The 15967-nt window shown below is 37.5% G+C and overlaps 2 protein-coding genes across 2 annotated transcripts in view; both read left to right on the top strand.

Annotated features, from left to right (window-relative positions):
• Positions 1-7131, top strand: part of LOC140225123 (uncharacterized) — an 80835-nt gene extending 73704 nt beyond the window's left edge. Inside the window, exons 3-5 of the mRNA XM_072302786.1 lie at positions 2676-2870; positions 4684-4956; positions 6931-7131. Coding sequence (XP_072158887.1) covers positions 2676-2870; positions 4684-4956; positions 6931-7131 — 669 coding nt within the window. The remainder of the gene's footprint in view (positions 1-2675; positions 2871-4683; positions 4957-6930) is intronic.
• LOC109035559 (uncharacterized) lies at positions 7131-15828 on the top strand. Its single transcript, XM_019049233.2, has 7 exons — positions 7131-7738; positions 8284-8437; positions 9202-11549; positions 12781-13117; positions 13504-13653; positions 15000-15156; positions 15538-15828. Exons 1-6 carry the CDS (start codon positions 7356-7358, stop codon positions 15069-15071), a joined length of 3444 nt encoding a protein of 1147 aa, XP_018904778.2. The 5' UTR covers positions 7131-7355; the 3' UTR covers positions 15072-15156; positions 15538-15828.
• The last annotated feature ends 139 nt before the right edge of the window (positions 15829-15967 follow it).

Consider the following 15967-nt stretch of genomic DNA (forward strand, 5'->3'; position numbering starts at 1 on the left):
AGTGTCGGAGGCTCATACCTTTTTTTACGGTACAGCGAAGGCGTCGTCGCACAATAGAGGTCAGACAAAATTTGGAAACTTTGAAAGCTCATAATTCCGTCCAAGCAAAACTCTGAGGCTTTAAAAGTGGTTCCATTGGTTTCCTCGTCGAATTTCCTCCAGAGACAACCCTTACAATTTAAAATGTGATGAATTCAACATCAAAATTTGCAGTTTTAGTCAAAAATGTCATGTCCGACCGCTCCGATTGACCGGGTCCACTGTGCGTCGTCGCGTCGGAAGTTGACCAAGTCCCGGTTCCCGGACCCCACCATTCCGTCCCCTCCCGACCTACCGCTCGGGATTTCCCCTTGTTGAGCTTTAAGGAGGGTAGAAAGAAAAGCGAGGACCCTCCCTCCTTCGCACCGCGAAAGTAAACTCCTGAGGCAGCCTTTTTATTTCAACTAAGGGTTGGAAATTAATTTTTGATGACGTCAAGCGAGACCAACGGAGGCGTTGCTAGGCGAGCGTCACCACTCGTGGTCGAGTGCGCCCACCGCGAACCCGGCGTGGCATCGTGTTATTCATGGGTAATTTTCAACTTATCCCCTTTTCGCAGACAATCGCTTAAAAATAAACACGGATTTGATCCGTGGACTAGATAAGTTTTATCGGTCCCTCCGCACGGTGCAATATCCCTAAGGAGTGATTACCTCTAATGTTTTATTGATACTGCTGGCGTAATATGAGTACATCTTTCGTTACTCACTGTCAATCGCTTCTTATTCCGACGCACAGTGGATCGAGTCAGTTAGAGAGGTCGAACATGAAATTGTTAACTATAACGGCAAATTTTGACGTTTATATCGTCTTATTTTAAATTTCAAGGGGTGCTAACGGAAGACAATTTCACGAGGTTACCTATGGAACCACTTTGAGAACCTCAAAGTTTTGTATAAATGAAGTTATAAGCGTTTAAAGTTCCTAAATTTTGTTCGACCTCTCCCATTATTGACTTGATCCACCGTGCGATGGTGAAACTGCAAGTATGCGTATTTTGGTTGCGGTGTTCCAAAATCTCTGCTCTTATTTTATATTTTAAAATGATACCCAAACAACATCACGGTTCGAAATTTTCACAAAATTTTCCTCACACAGGGAAGAAAGATCACCCAAGTTTAAAGTAATGATAATAAGTGGTTTCCCATGTAGAAAATACAGAATGACAGGAGGTACACATTACTGCAGTTTCACCATCGATACGTATATTACACCCAGAAAGTAATTTAAGATCGAAATGCAAAGCGCGGGAATGTTAAAATTTCATTCATTTTTATTGCGCATACTCCCATGTAAGAGCACATTTTGAACGAGTAAGTTTAAGGAAGGATGCGATTCCATCGGGGGAAATTTCGCATATATTTATAAAATATTTCTTTAGATTGGTTCCTGTTTGTGGTGACAATTCCATTCACCGTATCTAGAAAAGCAGAAAAACGAGACAAACAAAATCCTCTACCTGTAACACTCACATTATAATGAATTACTTTAAATACGCAGGAGGTATATTTTAAATACTGCACCGTGACAATGTGCAGGTTTTCAGCAAAATCATTTTGGTCTCGAACTGGGATCCTGGGATTTGACTGATGGACCTCAATATCATCACGATCAAAAGAAAGTTCATCATTTTCTTTTATTAAGTCGAGAAACTAAAAAACAATCCATTTTGACACTAAGATTGCGCAGATGCACTCAGCGCAACGATTTGCGGCTTAGTTCGCCTTCAAATGAGCGTGATACCACGCATTACCCCCGCGTTAGAATAGTTGCGTATACGATTCGAGCGAGGAGCCACCTAGCAATCGTGGCCCGAATAAGAATGGAAGTGGTGGCTGTCGGTGTTGGCACGGCAAGCTTACATGAGAATCTAACGGAATGAACTTAGAAAGCTATCGTTTGTTAGTGGGCGTTTTTCAACTAAACAGGGTCCGAGTTAATCAAAAGTTTTTTTTAAAAGATGTTATTTTACTGAAACTTAGGGGTAATATTTAAGCTTGTCGCTCTAAATCGCCAGAATGAATCTTTTTGAAGCTTTATTGGAGCTTTTTTGAGTGCCCCATCTTTATCCTTTTTGGTTTAATTTATCAATAAGTTTCGTCCCTGGTGAATGTGAACCATTTCTACGCTGCTGATAGTGAATGAAACATAGAGAAAAAAATTGCTCCCTGCAAGCTAATTTCACTCCTTTTACTTACCTATCCCCAAAGAGTCATTTTGAATTATCATACATTTGCTATATTATTTTTATTATTATATATCCTTTATTTACTTCATATTTACGTTGAGGTACGAATAAGGTACCCACTACCCCTTACTGCGGCCACAAACAACAATACGCCTTAGCGATAATGAGTGGTGGGGAAAGGGACAGTATGTCAGTAAGTTTAAAGTATGTAGGTACTTGTTTTACATATTTACGCGCCACAGAATGATAGCAATGGGGGGCAAAAAAAAAAAAAAAAAAAAAAAAAAAAAAAAAAAAAAAAAAAAATTGTTTAATACCTTTTTTCGAATTTGGCTTTTCTTAGGGTGCGCCTTCTGAAATTCAGGTAAGAGCTAGTTTAATTTTGTATTGTCTGTTTTTTCACTCTACTTGATGCGACGTTTCTAATGCGAAATCACTCTTGTTGCAGAGCAAACTCAAGAACAGTTCCTCTGAAACAAGTCTCCAAGACTTCATCGCAAATCCCAGTCAAAACGAAGGGACCCGCAATGACTTTACCGCCCAGAATGAGTCGGGCAAGGAGAAAAAAATCCAAGAGTTGGCCCAAGAATTTGTCCAGCAAACGACTCCCACCCTCCAATGTCCGATTTCAGAGCAATTGCAGGTAAGCTAATTTGTTGTATTTCTTTTCGACTGAAGTTTTCCTATTTTTCTTTCGATTTCAATTTTTCGCTTGAGACCCAAGTAGTACAGATTGCAATACATAGCAATTACGTAGGTAGTAAAATTAGAGCTATTGCATCGGAGTTTTGTGTGTGTTGCCTATCTACTGATTGAAGGCATACGGCTTGTTAAAATATATTACAATAAGATAGAAATAAGTTGCTATTTTTCATTGTACTGCACAATGCCAATCTTTCTGACGCATGGAACTCACTTTGTTGATTGTTTAAAATCGGCATTTATCGACCAAATGATGAAAGAATATTCAACTTTTATGGTAAAAAAATTACGATTTTAATTCAGTAAATCGCAATTTTACTTCAATATTTTCATCGCACTGCATGTGCTACTTGGACACTACTCACTGCTGGGCGCAATGCTTTCGTCCTCGAGACAGAAATGACGACTTTTTCTGGCGAAAGGAACGTTTATTTTTTCCGATTATCCTCAGTTTTATTTTGTGATTTTCTTCGATTTCAAATATCTCCTGTCAAAAAAATCTCATGTTAAATATTAGAATGACTTAGAAGAGGGATTTAGTCAGTAGCCGTAGCTTCTCGAAAGGAACTCATTGTTAGCCGAAATACATAAGGTATGCTAAGTGATAAAGACATTGTGGGCCAACTGATAATGTTCCGCTTATCATATCAAATTAATCACGTTAATCTCAGTCAGCCCAATTGTGCTCTGTTTGGTTTGAACTCAATTTTTCAGTAACGATTCTCTAGTAGTAGCGCCTATTGCATTCGAAGGTGTGTGTGTATGGCGCTAAAATTTTTGGCAGGCATTCTAAACTGCGAATTTTGATGGAAGAGAGCGAGTGATGAAGCGTACCTGATTTTCCAAGGAAACCATTATATTTGCCTTCAATTTACAGAGTAGGCAAACACCAGACCACAGGGAACCAAAATATTTTTTTTCACTTTTGAGACGCGCCATACGAGCATACTTCAAAGTTTCAGTCTTTAAAGTGTTGAGTTACTTTAAACTAACAATTTTCAAAATTTCATATAACTTGGACCGCGTTAAGCGGAAAGGAACCAAGCCACATTCGATATTGCCGAATTTAATCGGGCCATTCAATTTTTTACATGAAAACGATTGTGCGGATTTTTGTGCAAATTTCAGTAAATTTTATGCGTAGTACGAAGCAAATTCCTCAAAAATTTCAAAGGAATCCGCATAAGCGTTCACTTGTAAGCAATTTAATTCCCCCGTTCAATTTGGCAATAGCTGATGTGGCTTGGTTCCTTTTTGCCAAACGCGGTCCAATTACGACCGGAATTTTAATTAAAAAAGTTCAGCACTTGGTCAAATGGCTCTCCTGAAAACTTTTAGTTTCCATTGAGTTTACTTTGAATGGGCCAGTTGCGCTGGTAACAGAATCGTGTTTTGTCGTTTAAATCTCGTAGATTAGCTAAAAATAATAAGATTCGTCCAAACAGAAACTTTCAACTTTCAATTTTAACCGAGATATCGCCCTTTGAAAAGTCAGGTTTTTGACGTCATCCACCGCGGTTGTGCATATCATGGTACGTGCTACCGCGCGGTGGATGACGTCATAAATCAAGTTTTTCAAGGCGCGATACCACGGTTAATATTCAACCTAGAAAGTTGCTGTTTGCACAGATCTTATTGTTTTTAGCTAATCTACAAGAATCAAGCATCAAAACACGATTCTGTGACCAGCACAACTGACCCATTCTGTCTCATTTTATGTGGCTTAATTTTATGTCCCGTGTTAATGTTGATAGGTCATCAACGAGGAGGATCTTGCTGCAGTGTTGCCAGACGTCGAGGGAAGCGGGAGCCTAGAAGGTTTCGTCTCGCTGAACACTCGCAACAACGACTCCCCATCGACGCTGATCGAGAGTTTGGACGGGGCGTACGGTGGCGTCAGCGTGGCTCTCAACTTGTCTGGGCCCGTCCAGATCTCAGAGGGGGCAACAGCTCCCCCTGCCCCCTCCAACGCCCAAAATCCTCATCAAAATGGTGCTCATTACTCCCCCCTCGCCACCACTGAGAGGGTGAGTATATTTAACATACCCCACTTCGGGCTTCCTCCTGTCTAATTAAATGCCCCATGGTCATTCTGCCGTGCTAAGGAAGAACGCCGTATGAACCTTCAGGCGTTGCCAAGTTTCCTTCGACAAAAATTCAATTTACTAGGAAAATAGTGAATATTTTCCCCCAAATTTTTCAGACAATTCTGTATGCAATTTAATCTAAAATATCTGAAAATTCCAAGGAAAAATATGCACAAATGTCGTCAAGAATGCATTTTTTACCAAGCGAAATTTGGCAACGCCTGAAGGCTCATACGGCGTTTTTCCCTCGTACGGCAGCATTGTACCAGTTCATCGAGAGCTTAGTTCGATGGAAGAATATTAATTTTTGAGTTTAGAACTTAATTGATTTTGCCGCATTAGTGCTTCTATTTCAACATTATCACGTCGATCGGTTCAAGTTTTTATTTTTCGATCGAGTCGACACCATTTTTCAATAATTTTTCGATCGAATCGGTATTAATCGATACACGTTTTTACTTTTCGATAGATTCATGTCGATCGAATCACCGTACGTTTCGAAAGAGTTCATTGTTCGTATTAACTTCATTTTGCAATTAGGGACCACAATTTCTGGTTTTGTTTGGGAACAACGTGTGCACCGTTAATTTCCTTATGAACACGAGTGTTTTTAAGAATGAGCCAGAAACTGTAGTTCCGAAAAGCAATATGTAGTCCAAATAATCACGTCATTACATTACTGCGTAACGAGGGAGCTCTACACGTAAAAGTCGTTGCACACTTCTATTTAAAATTATTTATAAAAATGTGTAAATGAAGTGAAGAAAATTAGTTGGGTTTTATGAAATGTTTCATCATTTGAAATTACAATAATTGCAACAAACTTCATAATCCTAAGTTGAAAACCGCTGACTACGCAAGTTTGAATAATCGCGTCAAACCCAGAGCGGCCGGCGGTGCGGAGCTAGCACGCGCGCGGCTCTAAGCGCATAGCAGCGCCTTACAAGATCGCAGGATACTTCATGCATTGCGCGTACAGTACACGGTGCTCGCAGCGTGTATCAGCGCCTTACAAGTCTGCAGGATACTTCATGCATTGCGCGCACAGTACGGTGCACCGTGCGCGCTCTCAAAAAGTCGTATTTTCTTGTGTCAACCCTACCCCGATGTTCCCCATTTCCGAACAGTGCACACCGCGAGCTTGCAATCCTATATGTATTTCGGTAAAAATGGAATTTACGAGTGGAAATTTTTTCAAGTTGGAATGCCGTTACGTTCTATCGTCCGAAAAACGTCGAATTTAGCTAACATCGAGGGAGAGAAACTGGACATTTTTTTTTAATCACAAACGCGGCAAAATTTCCAGGGAAATATTCTTGGTATCACATTCACGCAAAATTGAACTCTGCCATCTGACCTAACTTGGGCAATTTTTGCAAAATAACCAAGGCACGCTTATGGCTAATATCGAAAAATTATGGTGGAGGGAGTCCACCGCGGTACCGCGATGGGCTGGTCTGTTGGCGATTTCCCGGGCCGTCTCGAAGAGCCAGTCCGCCTCTGTCGTATACTGCCGTGCTAAGGAAAAACGCCGTATGAACCGTCAGGCGTTGCAAAATTTTCTTCGATTAAACACGAATTCCTTGGTATACTTATGAATAATTTTCAGAGAATTTTTCAGAGAATTTTTTTTTATTTTGATTTAAAGTTCCTAAAAATGTCAAGGAAAAATATTCGTAATTTTTCTCTAAATATACATTTTATCAAAGGAAATTTAGCAACTCTCGAATGTTCATTCGGCGTTCTTCCTTAGCACTGCAGTATAGTCCAGAGATTGCAGGCGTTTTTACTGGCCGCTTTCTGCAGAAGGTAAATTCCCTATCAGTCTGGAGTTTTTTTTTCATTACTATTCAAGCAGATATTTTTAATTCCTCTTATTGATCCCATTTTTTTCTTTCCATTGACGTGTTTCAGGCAGAGAATATATCATCGTCAGAGAATACAGACTTGATCAACCCATTGGCTGACAGATGGTTATTGAAACCGTCCCCTGGTTATGAATGTACACCCCTCAGCTCTGAAATAGATTTGTCAGAGCAGAAGTCACCAGACAGCAACTTCAGCTCTTGCAGATCTCTCCGCAGCAGTGTTAACGCAGGCAGAGCCAAAATCTAGATAGCATCCATTGTGATGGGGAGCAGTCAGTGAAAATCGACTGCTCTGTCTCCCACGTATCGTTGGACTCGGGTTTTGGAGGCTCACCCTCTTACACTAGCTCACCCAACTCTGCTTATTTGTATTCGCCACTATCCGTTGAGACCAAGTCACCATCGTCAAGAGCAAGAGGTTACGAGCTATGTTTCAAAAGGTCTCAGTCTTCCCCAGAACAAAACGAGAAGATGGATGATACCATGCAAGAATCATTATTTACTGAACGCGAGAGTGCAGGAACATCTCAACACTCAAAAAGAAAGGGTGGCCGTAGTAGGAAAAGTTCAGCGACCAGAAAACCAGACATTTGCTCTCTGGTTGAGAAACTCATCTCAATTGAAGAGAGGAGTAAGAAGGTGGTAAAGAAAAGCCCGCATCGGGAGCGAATCAAGAAAGTCCGTCGCTGGTTGAAGTCAGAACGGAAAAAGAAGTATAAAAAAGCTGTCGTGGCCGACTCCAATGTTACCACTGATGTAGATAAATTAATCACTAAATTTAACAGCTTTACTATTGTGGAAAAAAATCCTCATTTAACCCGTGCCTCAAATCATATCATCAAAAGTAAATTTAGGTGAGTACCTCCAAGCATTCTAGCTGCCTTGATAAATTGACAAATTAGGTACCTACTGTCCAAATAATAAATACATGTTCCAACAATATCTGTTATGAACACTTTAAAAATCTCTCAAAATGTTCAAAAAAGAAACTATTTTCTTAATTTCCTGCATACAAACGTGAGTAAATTTTATGCGAGCTGAAAAGGGAACATTTTGTTAGACCCTAAAAGAGATTCACGTTCATGTAACCTCGAAGTACAAGTTCTTACAAAAATCCGTCACTAAGTCCAAACTTAAATAAATTATATGAAGTTCAGAAAGATTCATCAAGATTAAAAAAAAAAGAGAAAAAAAAATTTAAAAACTCATACTAAATAAGTTTTTGTACAAGGAAGATAGAATGAAAAATAAAATTCATTCCAAGCTCTTACTTGATGAACGTTTCCTGGAAAATGGGTTCACATTAGATACCCACACAAGGATGAACCTTTAAAACGTTCAATTTTTCACTGATCAGTTGCATTTGCTAAGCTATCACTCTAATTTCTTTTTTTTCCAGTTGTAAGTGCTGCTCAGATAATGATCCTGATAGACCTTTCTCAAAAAGTAAAAAGAAAAAATGGAGTAGTCGAAGAAAGGACACTTCCTCAGAGCAGAGAACGGCGAAACATTTGCTGTTAGGCAAGAAGAAGATGAAAAAAAATATTGATCTTGTGAGTATATGACAACCTGGTTGTTGGTTGTATTAATTGTCATTATTTTTATTCAACTAAAGCTTCAATTGAGACTTGTTTTAAAGCTACAAAAGCATATCTAAGATAGGATGAGCGAGTAAAGAAATCATCGCCAATTTTACAAGGCTCCATGCATATAGAAGTAGTTTTATCAGATGCAAGGAGAGGGAATACTTGTCCCTTCAGATTATACAGTTTTCACTCGAATATTTTTATTTCGATGTTGATTTAATTTCTTTAGGAGGACCATTTAAATTCTAAGTTAAGTAAACACGAACAATTTTTTCTAATTTTTCCTTGCAAGTACTGAATAATGCAGAAAGGGATTTTTTTCTTTCACCTCATTACTTGACTCAACAGACTTGTATTAAATTTTGTGTATAATTTATACATTTGGGGGAGGGGAGGTCTATTTGGTTCAGCTAAAACAGCAATTTAAAATAACATAGGTAACACACTAAAAAAGCACTAACAGTCGAATATGAGTATTCAACTCAGCCCTGCTATCATCTTGATGAGAAAGAGAGTGCCTAAAAGACGCAAGTGTACACAAGTGCAATGAGGGGGAAGATATTCTGAGCAATATTTTTTTTAGAAATTTTTGGCCTTCACAATAGTTACATATTTCAATTCCGTCAGACTCTTTTTCTGGAGATTGCTTTATGCTCTCTCTTAGGTGAAATCAGATTACTACTTAAATCTTAACAGTTATCTATATCCTGTGATTTCTTTCTGCTTTTCAGAGGAATGAAAAATACGACAGAAGATTACCGCTCAAAAAACGCCTCTATCGAATAGCAGCTAACTCCTGTACTAAAACGGATTCTGCGGGAATTGCAACTGATGTTGCTCAAGACATCAATGGGAAAACTATCTCTCCAACTATACCAGTACCTGAAGAAAACAAAGAAATTTCTTGTCAATCGTCCTCAGAGAATAGTGATGAGACAAGAATAATTCCAGTAACTCCAAAAAAGCGATTCCAGAACAAACGCCAAAATGTGCCCAACAGCGAGACATTTTCAATCTCTCCTCCTCTAAGAAGTGGTAGTCAATGCAACGATATGATTACACACAGTCAAGTCCAAGTTGATCTAAGTACTTGTAAGCAAACTTTACAAGTAAAACTGTCCAAAATTTCAGATGAAATATGCAAAAAAATGAAATCTGTCACATTACTTCCTTCAAATGATCTCAAAGTTTCTAGCTCGTCTTCGAAAGATCTCAATAAAGTCTCGAAGCATCGGAGAAACATCCCTTCAGCGGAGCAATCAAACCTGAACTTAGAAGTAAAATTCGACCCCATTCGAAACTTAACCAAAGATCTCAACAAATGTGGGACTATTGATGATACAGAAACTTATTCACCAAAAACTAAAGAAAAACAAGTGTCCATACCAAAAGCAGATAGCGATGATAATTGCAGCATTGATCAGAAAGATCAGGCCACACAATTTATTAGAAAGACTACATCCGTATCAAATGATTGTCATACTGTCCCTATTGAGAGTGTCACCTCTTCTAAAAATAGGAAAAAAAGGAAACGAACTATTAATAGAACTGGATTCCCAACTAAAAAGAAAAAGAAAAAAAGTAACACTTCTAATGAAACCAACGTTAAAGAAAAAACTTTGTCCGCAAAGCTTCATATTGGAAGTAAAGATCCAGTTCGTCACGGAGAAACCATAGTTTTAACTCCATTGACAACAGACAAAATTAAACATTTTCCATCTACTTCTAAATTCTTTCCAGAGCCCTCATGTTTCGTCGAGAATGGAAGTAACCTGGTGAATGGTCAACATGTTGTTCCAAATTCAGGCGAAGAAAATGTAGAAAATGTAAGTTTCCTAGGGACTACTCTTCATCAGCAAATTAATCCTTCGACTCAAAACCGAAGAGTTTCTTTGAGAGCCCGTCCCAGGCAAAGGAGGGATAGTCTCTTGTTAGCTGAAGCTAACAAGAAAAGCTGTGATAAAAAAACCAAACATGAAACACGTCTGCAAGATTTTCATGAATTAATGGAAAGGAGTAAATTAATTATCGCAGAAAAGAAGTATCTACAAGCTGGACTCTTCTCTGATCAGTTTAAAGTCAATGATGTTGAGATTGACAGTTGTTGTGAGCAGAAGAACTGTGAGCTGGATGTCAGCAGTTTGCCATCTCTTTCATACTATGCAGAAAGGGTACGACAAAAAACTGACTTCACCCTTCCCTTTGATGTTTGGGCGTCTCACAGAGCTCCCAAAACGCTCACAAGAATCAAGTCCAACAGAAATGAATACAGCAAAGAGTGTGATGATTCAGGGAGTGGTTCTGATTTAAATGAAGATATGTCAGATACTTTTGATGGAAGCAATCCGTCGTTTTCCTTCTTTCTACCCAGAAAACTTCATGCCTTTGGCAGTGAAGGTCGAACCACCACACTACTCACAGATGAACAATCAAAATTCATTCGTGCAAATTCATGTTTCCTGATTCGTAACTTAATCAAAGTTCAAGCAATTGTTGTTGACAAAAACAATAGTGCTTCATCAAACAGAGGCAATGAATTAAAATTAAACATAAAATCTGACGCGAGCACCAAAAAATTGGAAACAATTTCACAAACTTTGCAATCATTCCAGAAACTGAAGGAGACATCAAAAGAAATTAATAATCTACAACAGGACGCCTCCATGGAATCAAAAGAATGTAACAGAAACTTGCTCAGTGAGGAAAAATCAAAGTTGAAGTTTGAAAATAGTGCTTCTTGTAACTGTAGTTCACAGTTTGTTGAAAATCATACGAGCTCACGAAGGACCCAAAGCAGTCGGAAACTTTTCTCAGGCAATGATGCTAATAAATCTTGTTCTCAGATTTTGGTCTCTGGAACTCCAGAAACATCCATTGAAGTAGGTCTCACTCAGATGGGAAATGGCCAAAAGTACTTTAAAGCACTAACTTCAGAAAATTGTATCATACAAACAGGAGAGAATGTTTACATAACAAAAGACAATTCTGAGCTCAAACTTGATGAAACTGTAGCAACATCTATTTTTGGAAGGGCTGATTGTAATGTATTTCACATAGAGCGGCTTTGGCGAGACGAAAAGTAAGCAATGCTTTTATCACCGACTGCATTTTAGTTTTAGTCAATCGAGTAGGATGATTTTTTTAATGTGAGAAAAACTTCTGAGTCGGAACGTTTTAAATTACTCATAAGATTTTAGTTTCAAAAACCAAGTATCTTTCTATTCAATATTTTGAATTTATTGTTCTAGAAAATAATTTTGAAAAAGAATGATAAGAGTCTACACAAGTATTCTATTTTTCTCTACCAACTGTCTAAGCTGCAAGTGGCAAAAATCTAAGAAGAGTTACTCAGTTTACTGGTGCTTGTGTGACAAAATCAAACAGTAAAAATTGGTAGTTTGTAGTATGTAGTAGTAATCATGATGGTAATCATGAAATTTCCACCTCCTCAATAGACCTGAAGTCAAGCACAAAGGACCTGCAAAAGTCTTCATGGGGATGTGTACCAAGATTGATTTCTTATTTTTTTCTTGCATTGAACTTGTCTATGGCACTGATCAAAAGTCATCATTTTATGAGCCACCGTTTCCACACGATCCGCGGTTGAAGTTTCGATAATTTTCAAGGGCAGGCTGCAAAGAAAAATTCACCTTGTCTATCTGGTGACGATGAGAGTGACATGGAGAAAGAAACTAATTTGGACGGTGAAAAGAAAAAGCGTGCGGAATCCGACTGTCGCTTGGCAGTAGTGGCTGCTAATCACAATGCACCGATACACGCTGAGGTTTTACTGTATGTGATACTTTGTTTACACACAGCCGACCCTTACTCAAGTGCTGAAATGAGACGTTCAACTCTTCATCTCCGCACTACCTTCATTTATTCAAGGAATTATTGAAAGTTTAACCGCGGATTGATCAAAAACGGGGGCTCATAGAATTATGGTGCATTGATAACTTTGATCAGCATCCATGGACGAGTATAATGCAGTAAGAAAATGAAAAATGGATTTTGGTACACATCCCCATTAGAAGTTTACAGGGTCCTTTTATAAAAACTTGGAACAGTTGTAGCTTGATTGTTCGAAATTTCTCTCTCTCTCTCCCCCTCTCCTCTTTTAAAGGAAATAAAAAATCTGGGAATGGTTAAAAAGAAAACTACAAAAGAAAAGTTAGTTATTTCAACCTGATCTTATGTTGTCTTTCCTGACCACTAAACATACTTGGTTTTACTTCATGCTTTACAATTTTGTACCTATTTTTTAACAGATTACTTCTGTATTATCTAACTTCAATGATATATTTTTTCAGCAACGATGGTTATGCATTTGGTTACTACTTCCTGCGACCACATGAAACTTTTCACGAACCAAGTCGGCGATTCTTCCCCAACGAACTTATGAAGTCGCCCCTATGTGAAACAATCCCTATCAGTAGAATTGTGGGTCACTGTCATGTGCTGAACTTAAGCTCGTACTGCAGGGAAAAGCCCGCCTCAGCAGACTTGGACCACATCTTCATTTGTGAATACAGAGTGGACAAAGGAGCTAAAACATTCTCCCGAATACCGAAGCGCAAAGCTTGCTTCAGTTCAGATGAAACGACCGAATTCCATCTGCCTCCATTGAAACCTGTCCGAAATTTTAAGGTATAGCTTTTTACTTAAAATATCTCAGGGAAACTTTTAAGAGGCAATCTCAAATACCTAGTCCAGCTGTTCTGAATTCCTGATTTTTCATTCTATGGCTCCGTGGAATTAGTTTAATGATAGTATATAAGTAGACATATTTGGTGTCTGTGAACTCAACAATCACACACAATTGAAAAAGTTTGTCCCCCTCTTTGTTTTTTCTCTCTCGTAAAAGATTAAGGAATCATTCTTGGAAAGATTTGATGTAAAATAAATGATACAAAAAACTTCACACAGAGAATTTGGTTGCTCAAATGTAGCAGTGTAAAATGAGCCTTATGCCTTAATGATGAAGTTGCTTCTTTTGTAGATCAATGAGGAATTCACTCTTTTGCATGTTTCAGCCGTACGATGCTACAAGCAACTTTAGAAAAATTAAAAAACAACACAAAACTCTGAAGCACACTGATACCAATGAAATATCTGGCGTCTATTATGTGGGTGGTTCACACAGGAGTACATCTCTGGCAAACTACTCAACTGATGAGATAGATGTAAGAATCAAAATTTATCATTTTCTTTTTGGCAGACTATTCATTCTCAACTAAGTCAAAAATTTGCTTTTTATTTAAGATTTTAAAAATCTACAGTTTGGCGACTTGTTAATGCTTCAGAAAAAATCTTGAAACTGGTTTATTGAAAAATTTCTATCCCAATAAAAGTCAGTTAAATTTCATAATGAACAAAACAACACAGTACAAATGTTGCAGGCTATTTAGTCAGATCAGACATTTCAGCAAATGCCGAGGTAGACAATCAAATTTTGAAGACCTACCAAGTTTTGCATGTTTTTGGTGAATAATTCTTAGTGTTACAAAATAGGAAAAGGAAACAATTAATGACAGTACCGATCTCTCCTCATTTGATGGTCTAAAATTTTTCTCTGAATTTTATGAAAAATGAATAAATTTTGCAAAACATTTTTACTCAATGCTTAAGAAATATGAAAAAATCATGAATTGGTCAGACATTTAATTAAGAGCTTATATCTTGAAATTTGGGGACATTTTCTTGTCAAAAATTAGGAAAAAATTCAACCTCTAAATCTAGGATAATATGCACTGACAATCTACCTAGAAATTTGAAGAAATGCCTCATTTGACTACATATTGGCCTATGAAACATACAACAAAAACCTTCGAGAAAATAGATACTGGGTCAGAGCATTTTTTTGTTCTTTAAAGAAATTGTAGAAAAAGTCTGATAAGACTGTTTGTTTGAAAATTGTTGTACGTCCGTGCATTGTATGACTTGACAGCTCAAGACAATGGAACGTCCTTTAAAACGTGGGGTTCTATTTTGGAACTGCAGTAGCAGAATGAATAAAGTTATATTTAGCTTGAAAATTTGAACAAATATACATCAAATTAAATGCATATGCCAGTACCATGAGAAGAGTGTGGAAATCAAAGATAAAGAAACGGAAGAATTCCGAAAAACTTGCAATCTAAACCCTCTCTTAGGTATTACCAATTTGAAAAAGCCCACTTCACAAAAATGTAAGCAATTGCATCAATAGTAAATAGCTGCAAAGAAGCAAAACAGAGGAAATCAAAGATTTTGGTGTCAGATAAGTTACAATTGCAGATTATTTCACGACGGTGACACACTTGATTGACTCGGCGTGTGAATAAATCTATGCACCCTTTCAAATCAAATAATACCAGAGACATGATCCAAGTTTCATTCTAAAGAACAGATTCTGAGCTATAAATTGACCCTGACTGTATGATCATTGATCATTTCATTCAGTCATGAATTGACAGAGTTAATACAACTTTAGGAAGATTCAGCATGCTGCTTCAAAATTGACAGTGATATTTATTTGTGATTTTTTCAGGAACGAACTCAACAGCAACAACCTCACAGTATTACCTCTAAGATTTCTAGGACAGAGGACTATGCATTCTAGTTACATTCTGTATCCACCCGGTTATATTCTAGTCAAAATATCAAAAGCCACAAGCCTAAACAGTCATGGACATTTCATACATTTTGTGAGTACCATGAAACTTGACCATTTTATGAAATCTTTGTAATCTTTTCAAAAGATGTTGGTGAAAAACTTGACAATTATTACATTCTGGTGAAAAATTTGGAATTTGAATAGGTATAAATTTTGGGTTTGTATCTTAAGGAAATCATTTTTTTTGACACAAATAAACCAAGAAGTATACCTCCATATTATCGCACTGTTTTTACTATATGTAGTTTTTGGCAAAATTAATACAAATTTTGAATCTGTCTCACTGATGATACTTGAAGAAAGTGTTTTCTAAAAATTAGCTCTGCGAAGAACTGACAAGCGGCAACTAACATTGTTTTTTCACCAGGCTATCTTCTGCTTCTAACCATTTTTCTTCACTTCTCTGTTGCAGATTCTTTTTGTTCGTTCTTCCCAAACAACACTTCAACTTCTCTACGTGAGACCACTGATCGAATTCAGAGGAAACTTGGGATGCTCTCCTCGCATTTTACAGTAACTTCTGGAGAGTAAACAACTGTCAGATGCTTTAGTTTTCCCACTTCAAGATTGTTTTTTCCTTTTGAGCATTGAGTCAGCTGCTGTTTTATTTTTTTATTGAAACTGACTGTTTGTTAAAAATTTCAAATTATATATTGTTTCCATCTGTTGATTGAATAAAGTTGGATGATTATTTTTCAAGGTTCTTAAACATTTTATATTCATTACATCTACTTTACTTTACTCAACTTTCAAGTTCTATCAATTCAATTTCATTACCTCAGAATGATTTATGAAGAGATTTACTTCCTACCAATAACAAGTAGTGCTAGGCTTGCTTTCTT

The sequence above is a fragment of the Bemisia tabaci genome, chromosome 1, assembly GCF_918797505.1.
Source record: "Bemisia tabaci chromosome 1, PGI_BMITA_v3".
In the NCBI taxonomy this organism is placed as follows: Eukaryota; Metazoa; Arthropoda; class Insecta; order Hemiptera; family Aleyrodidae; genus Bemisia; species Bemisia tabaci.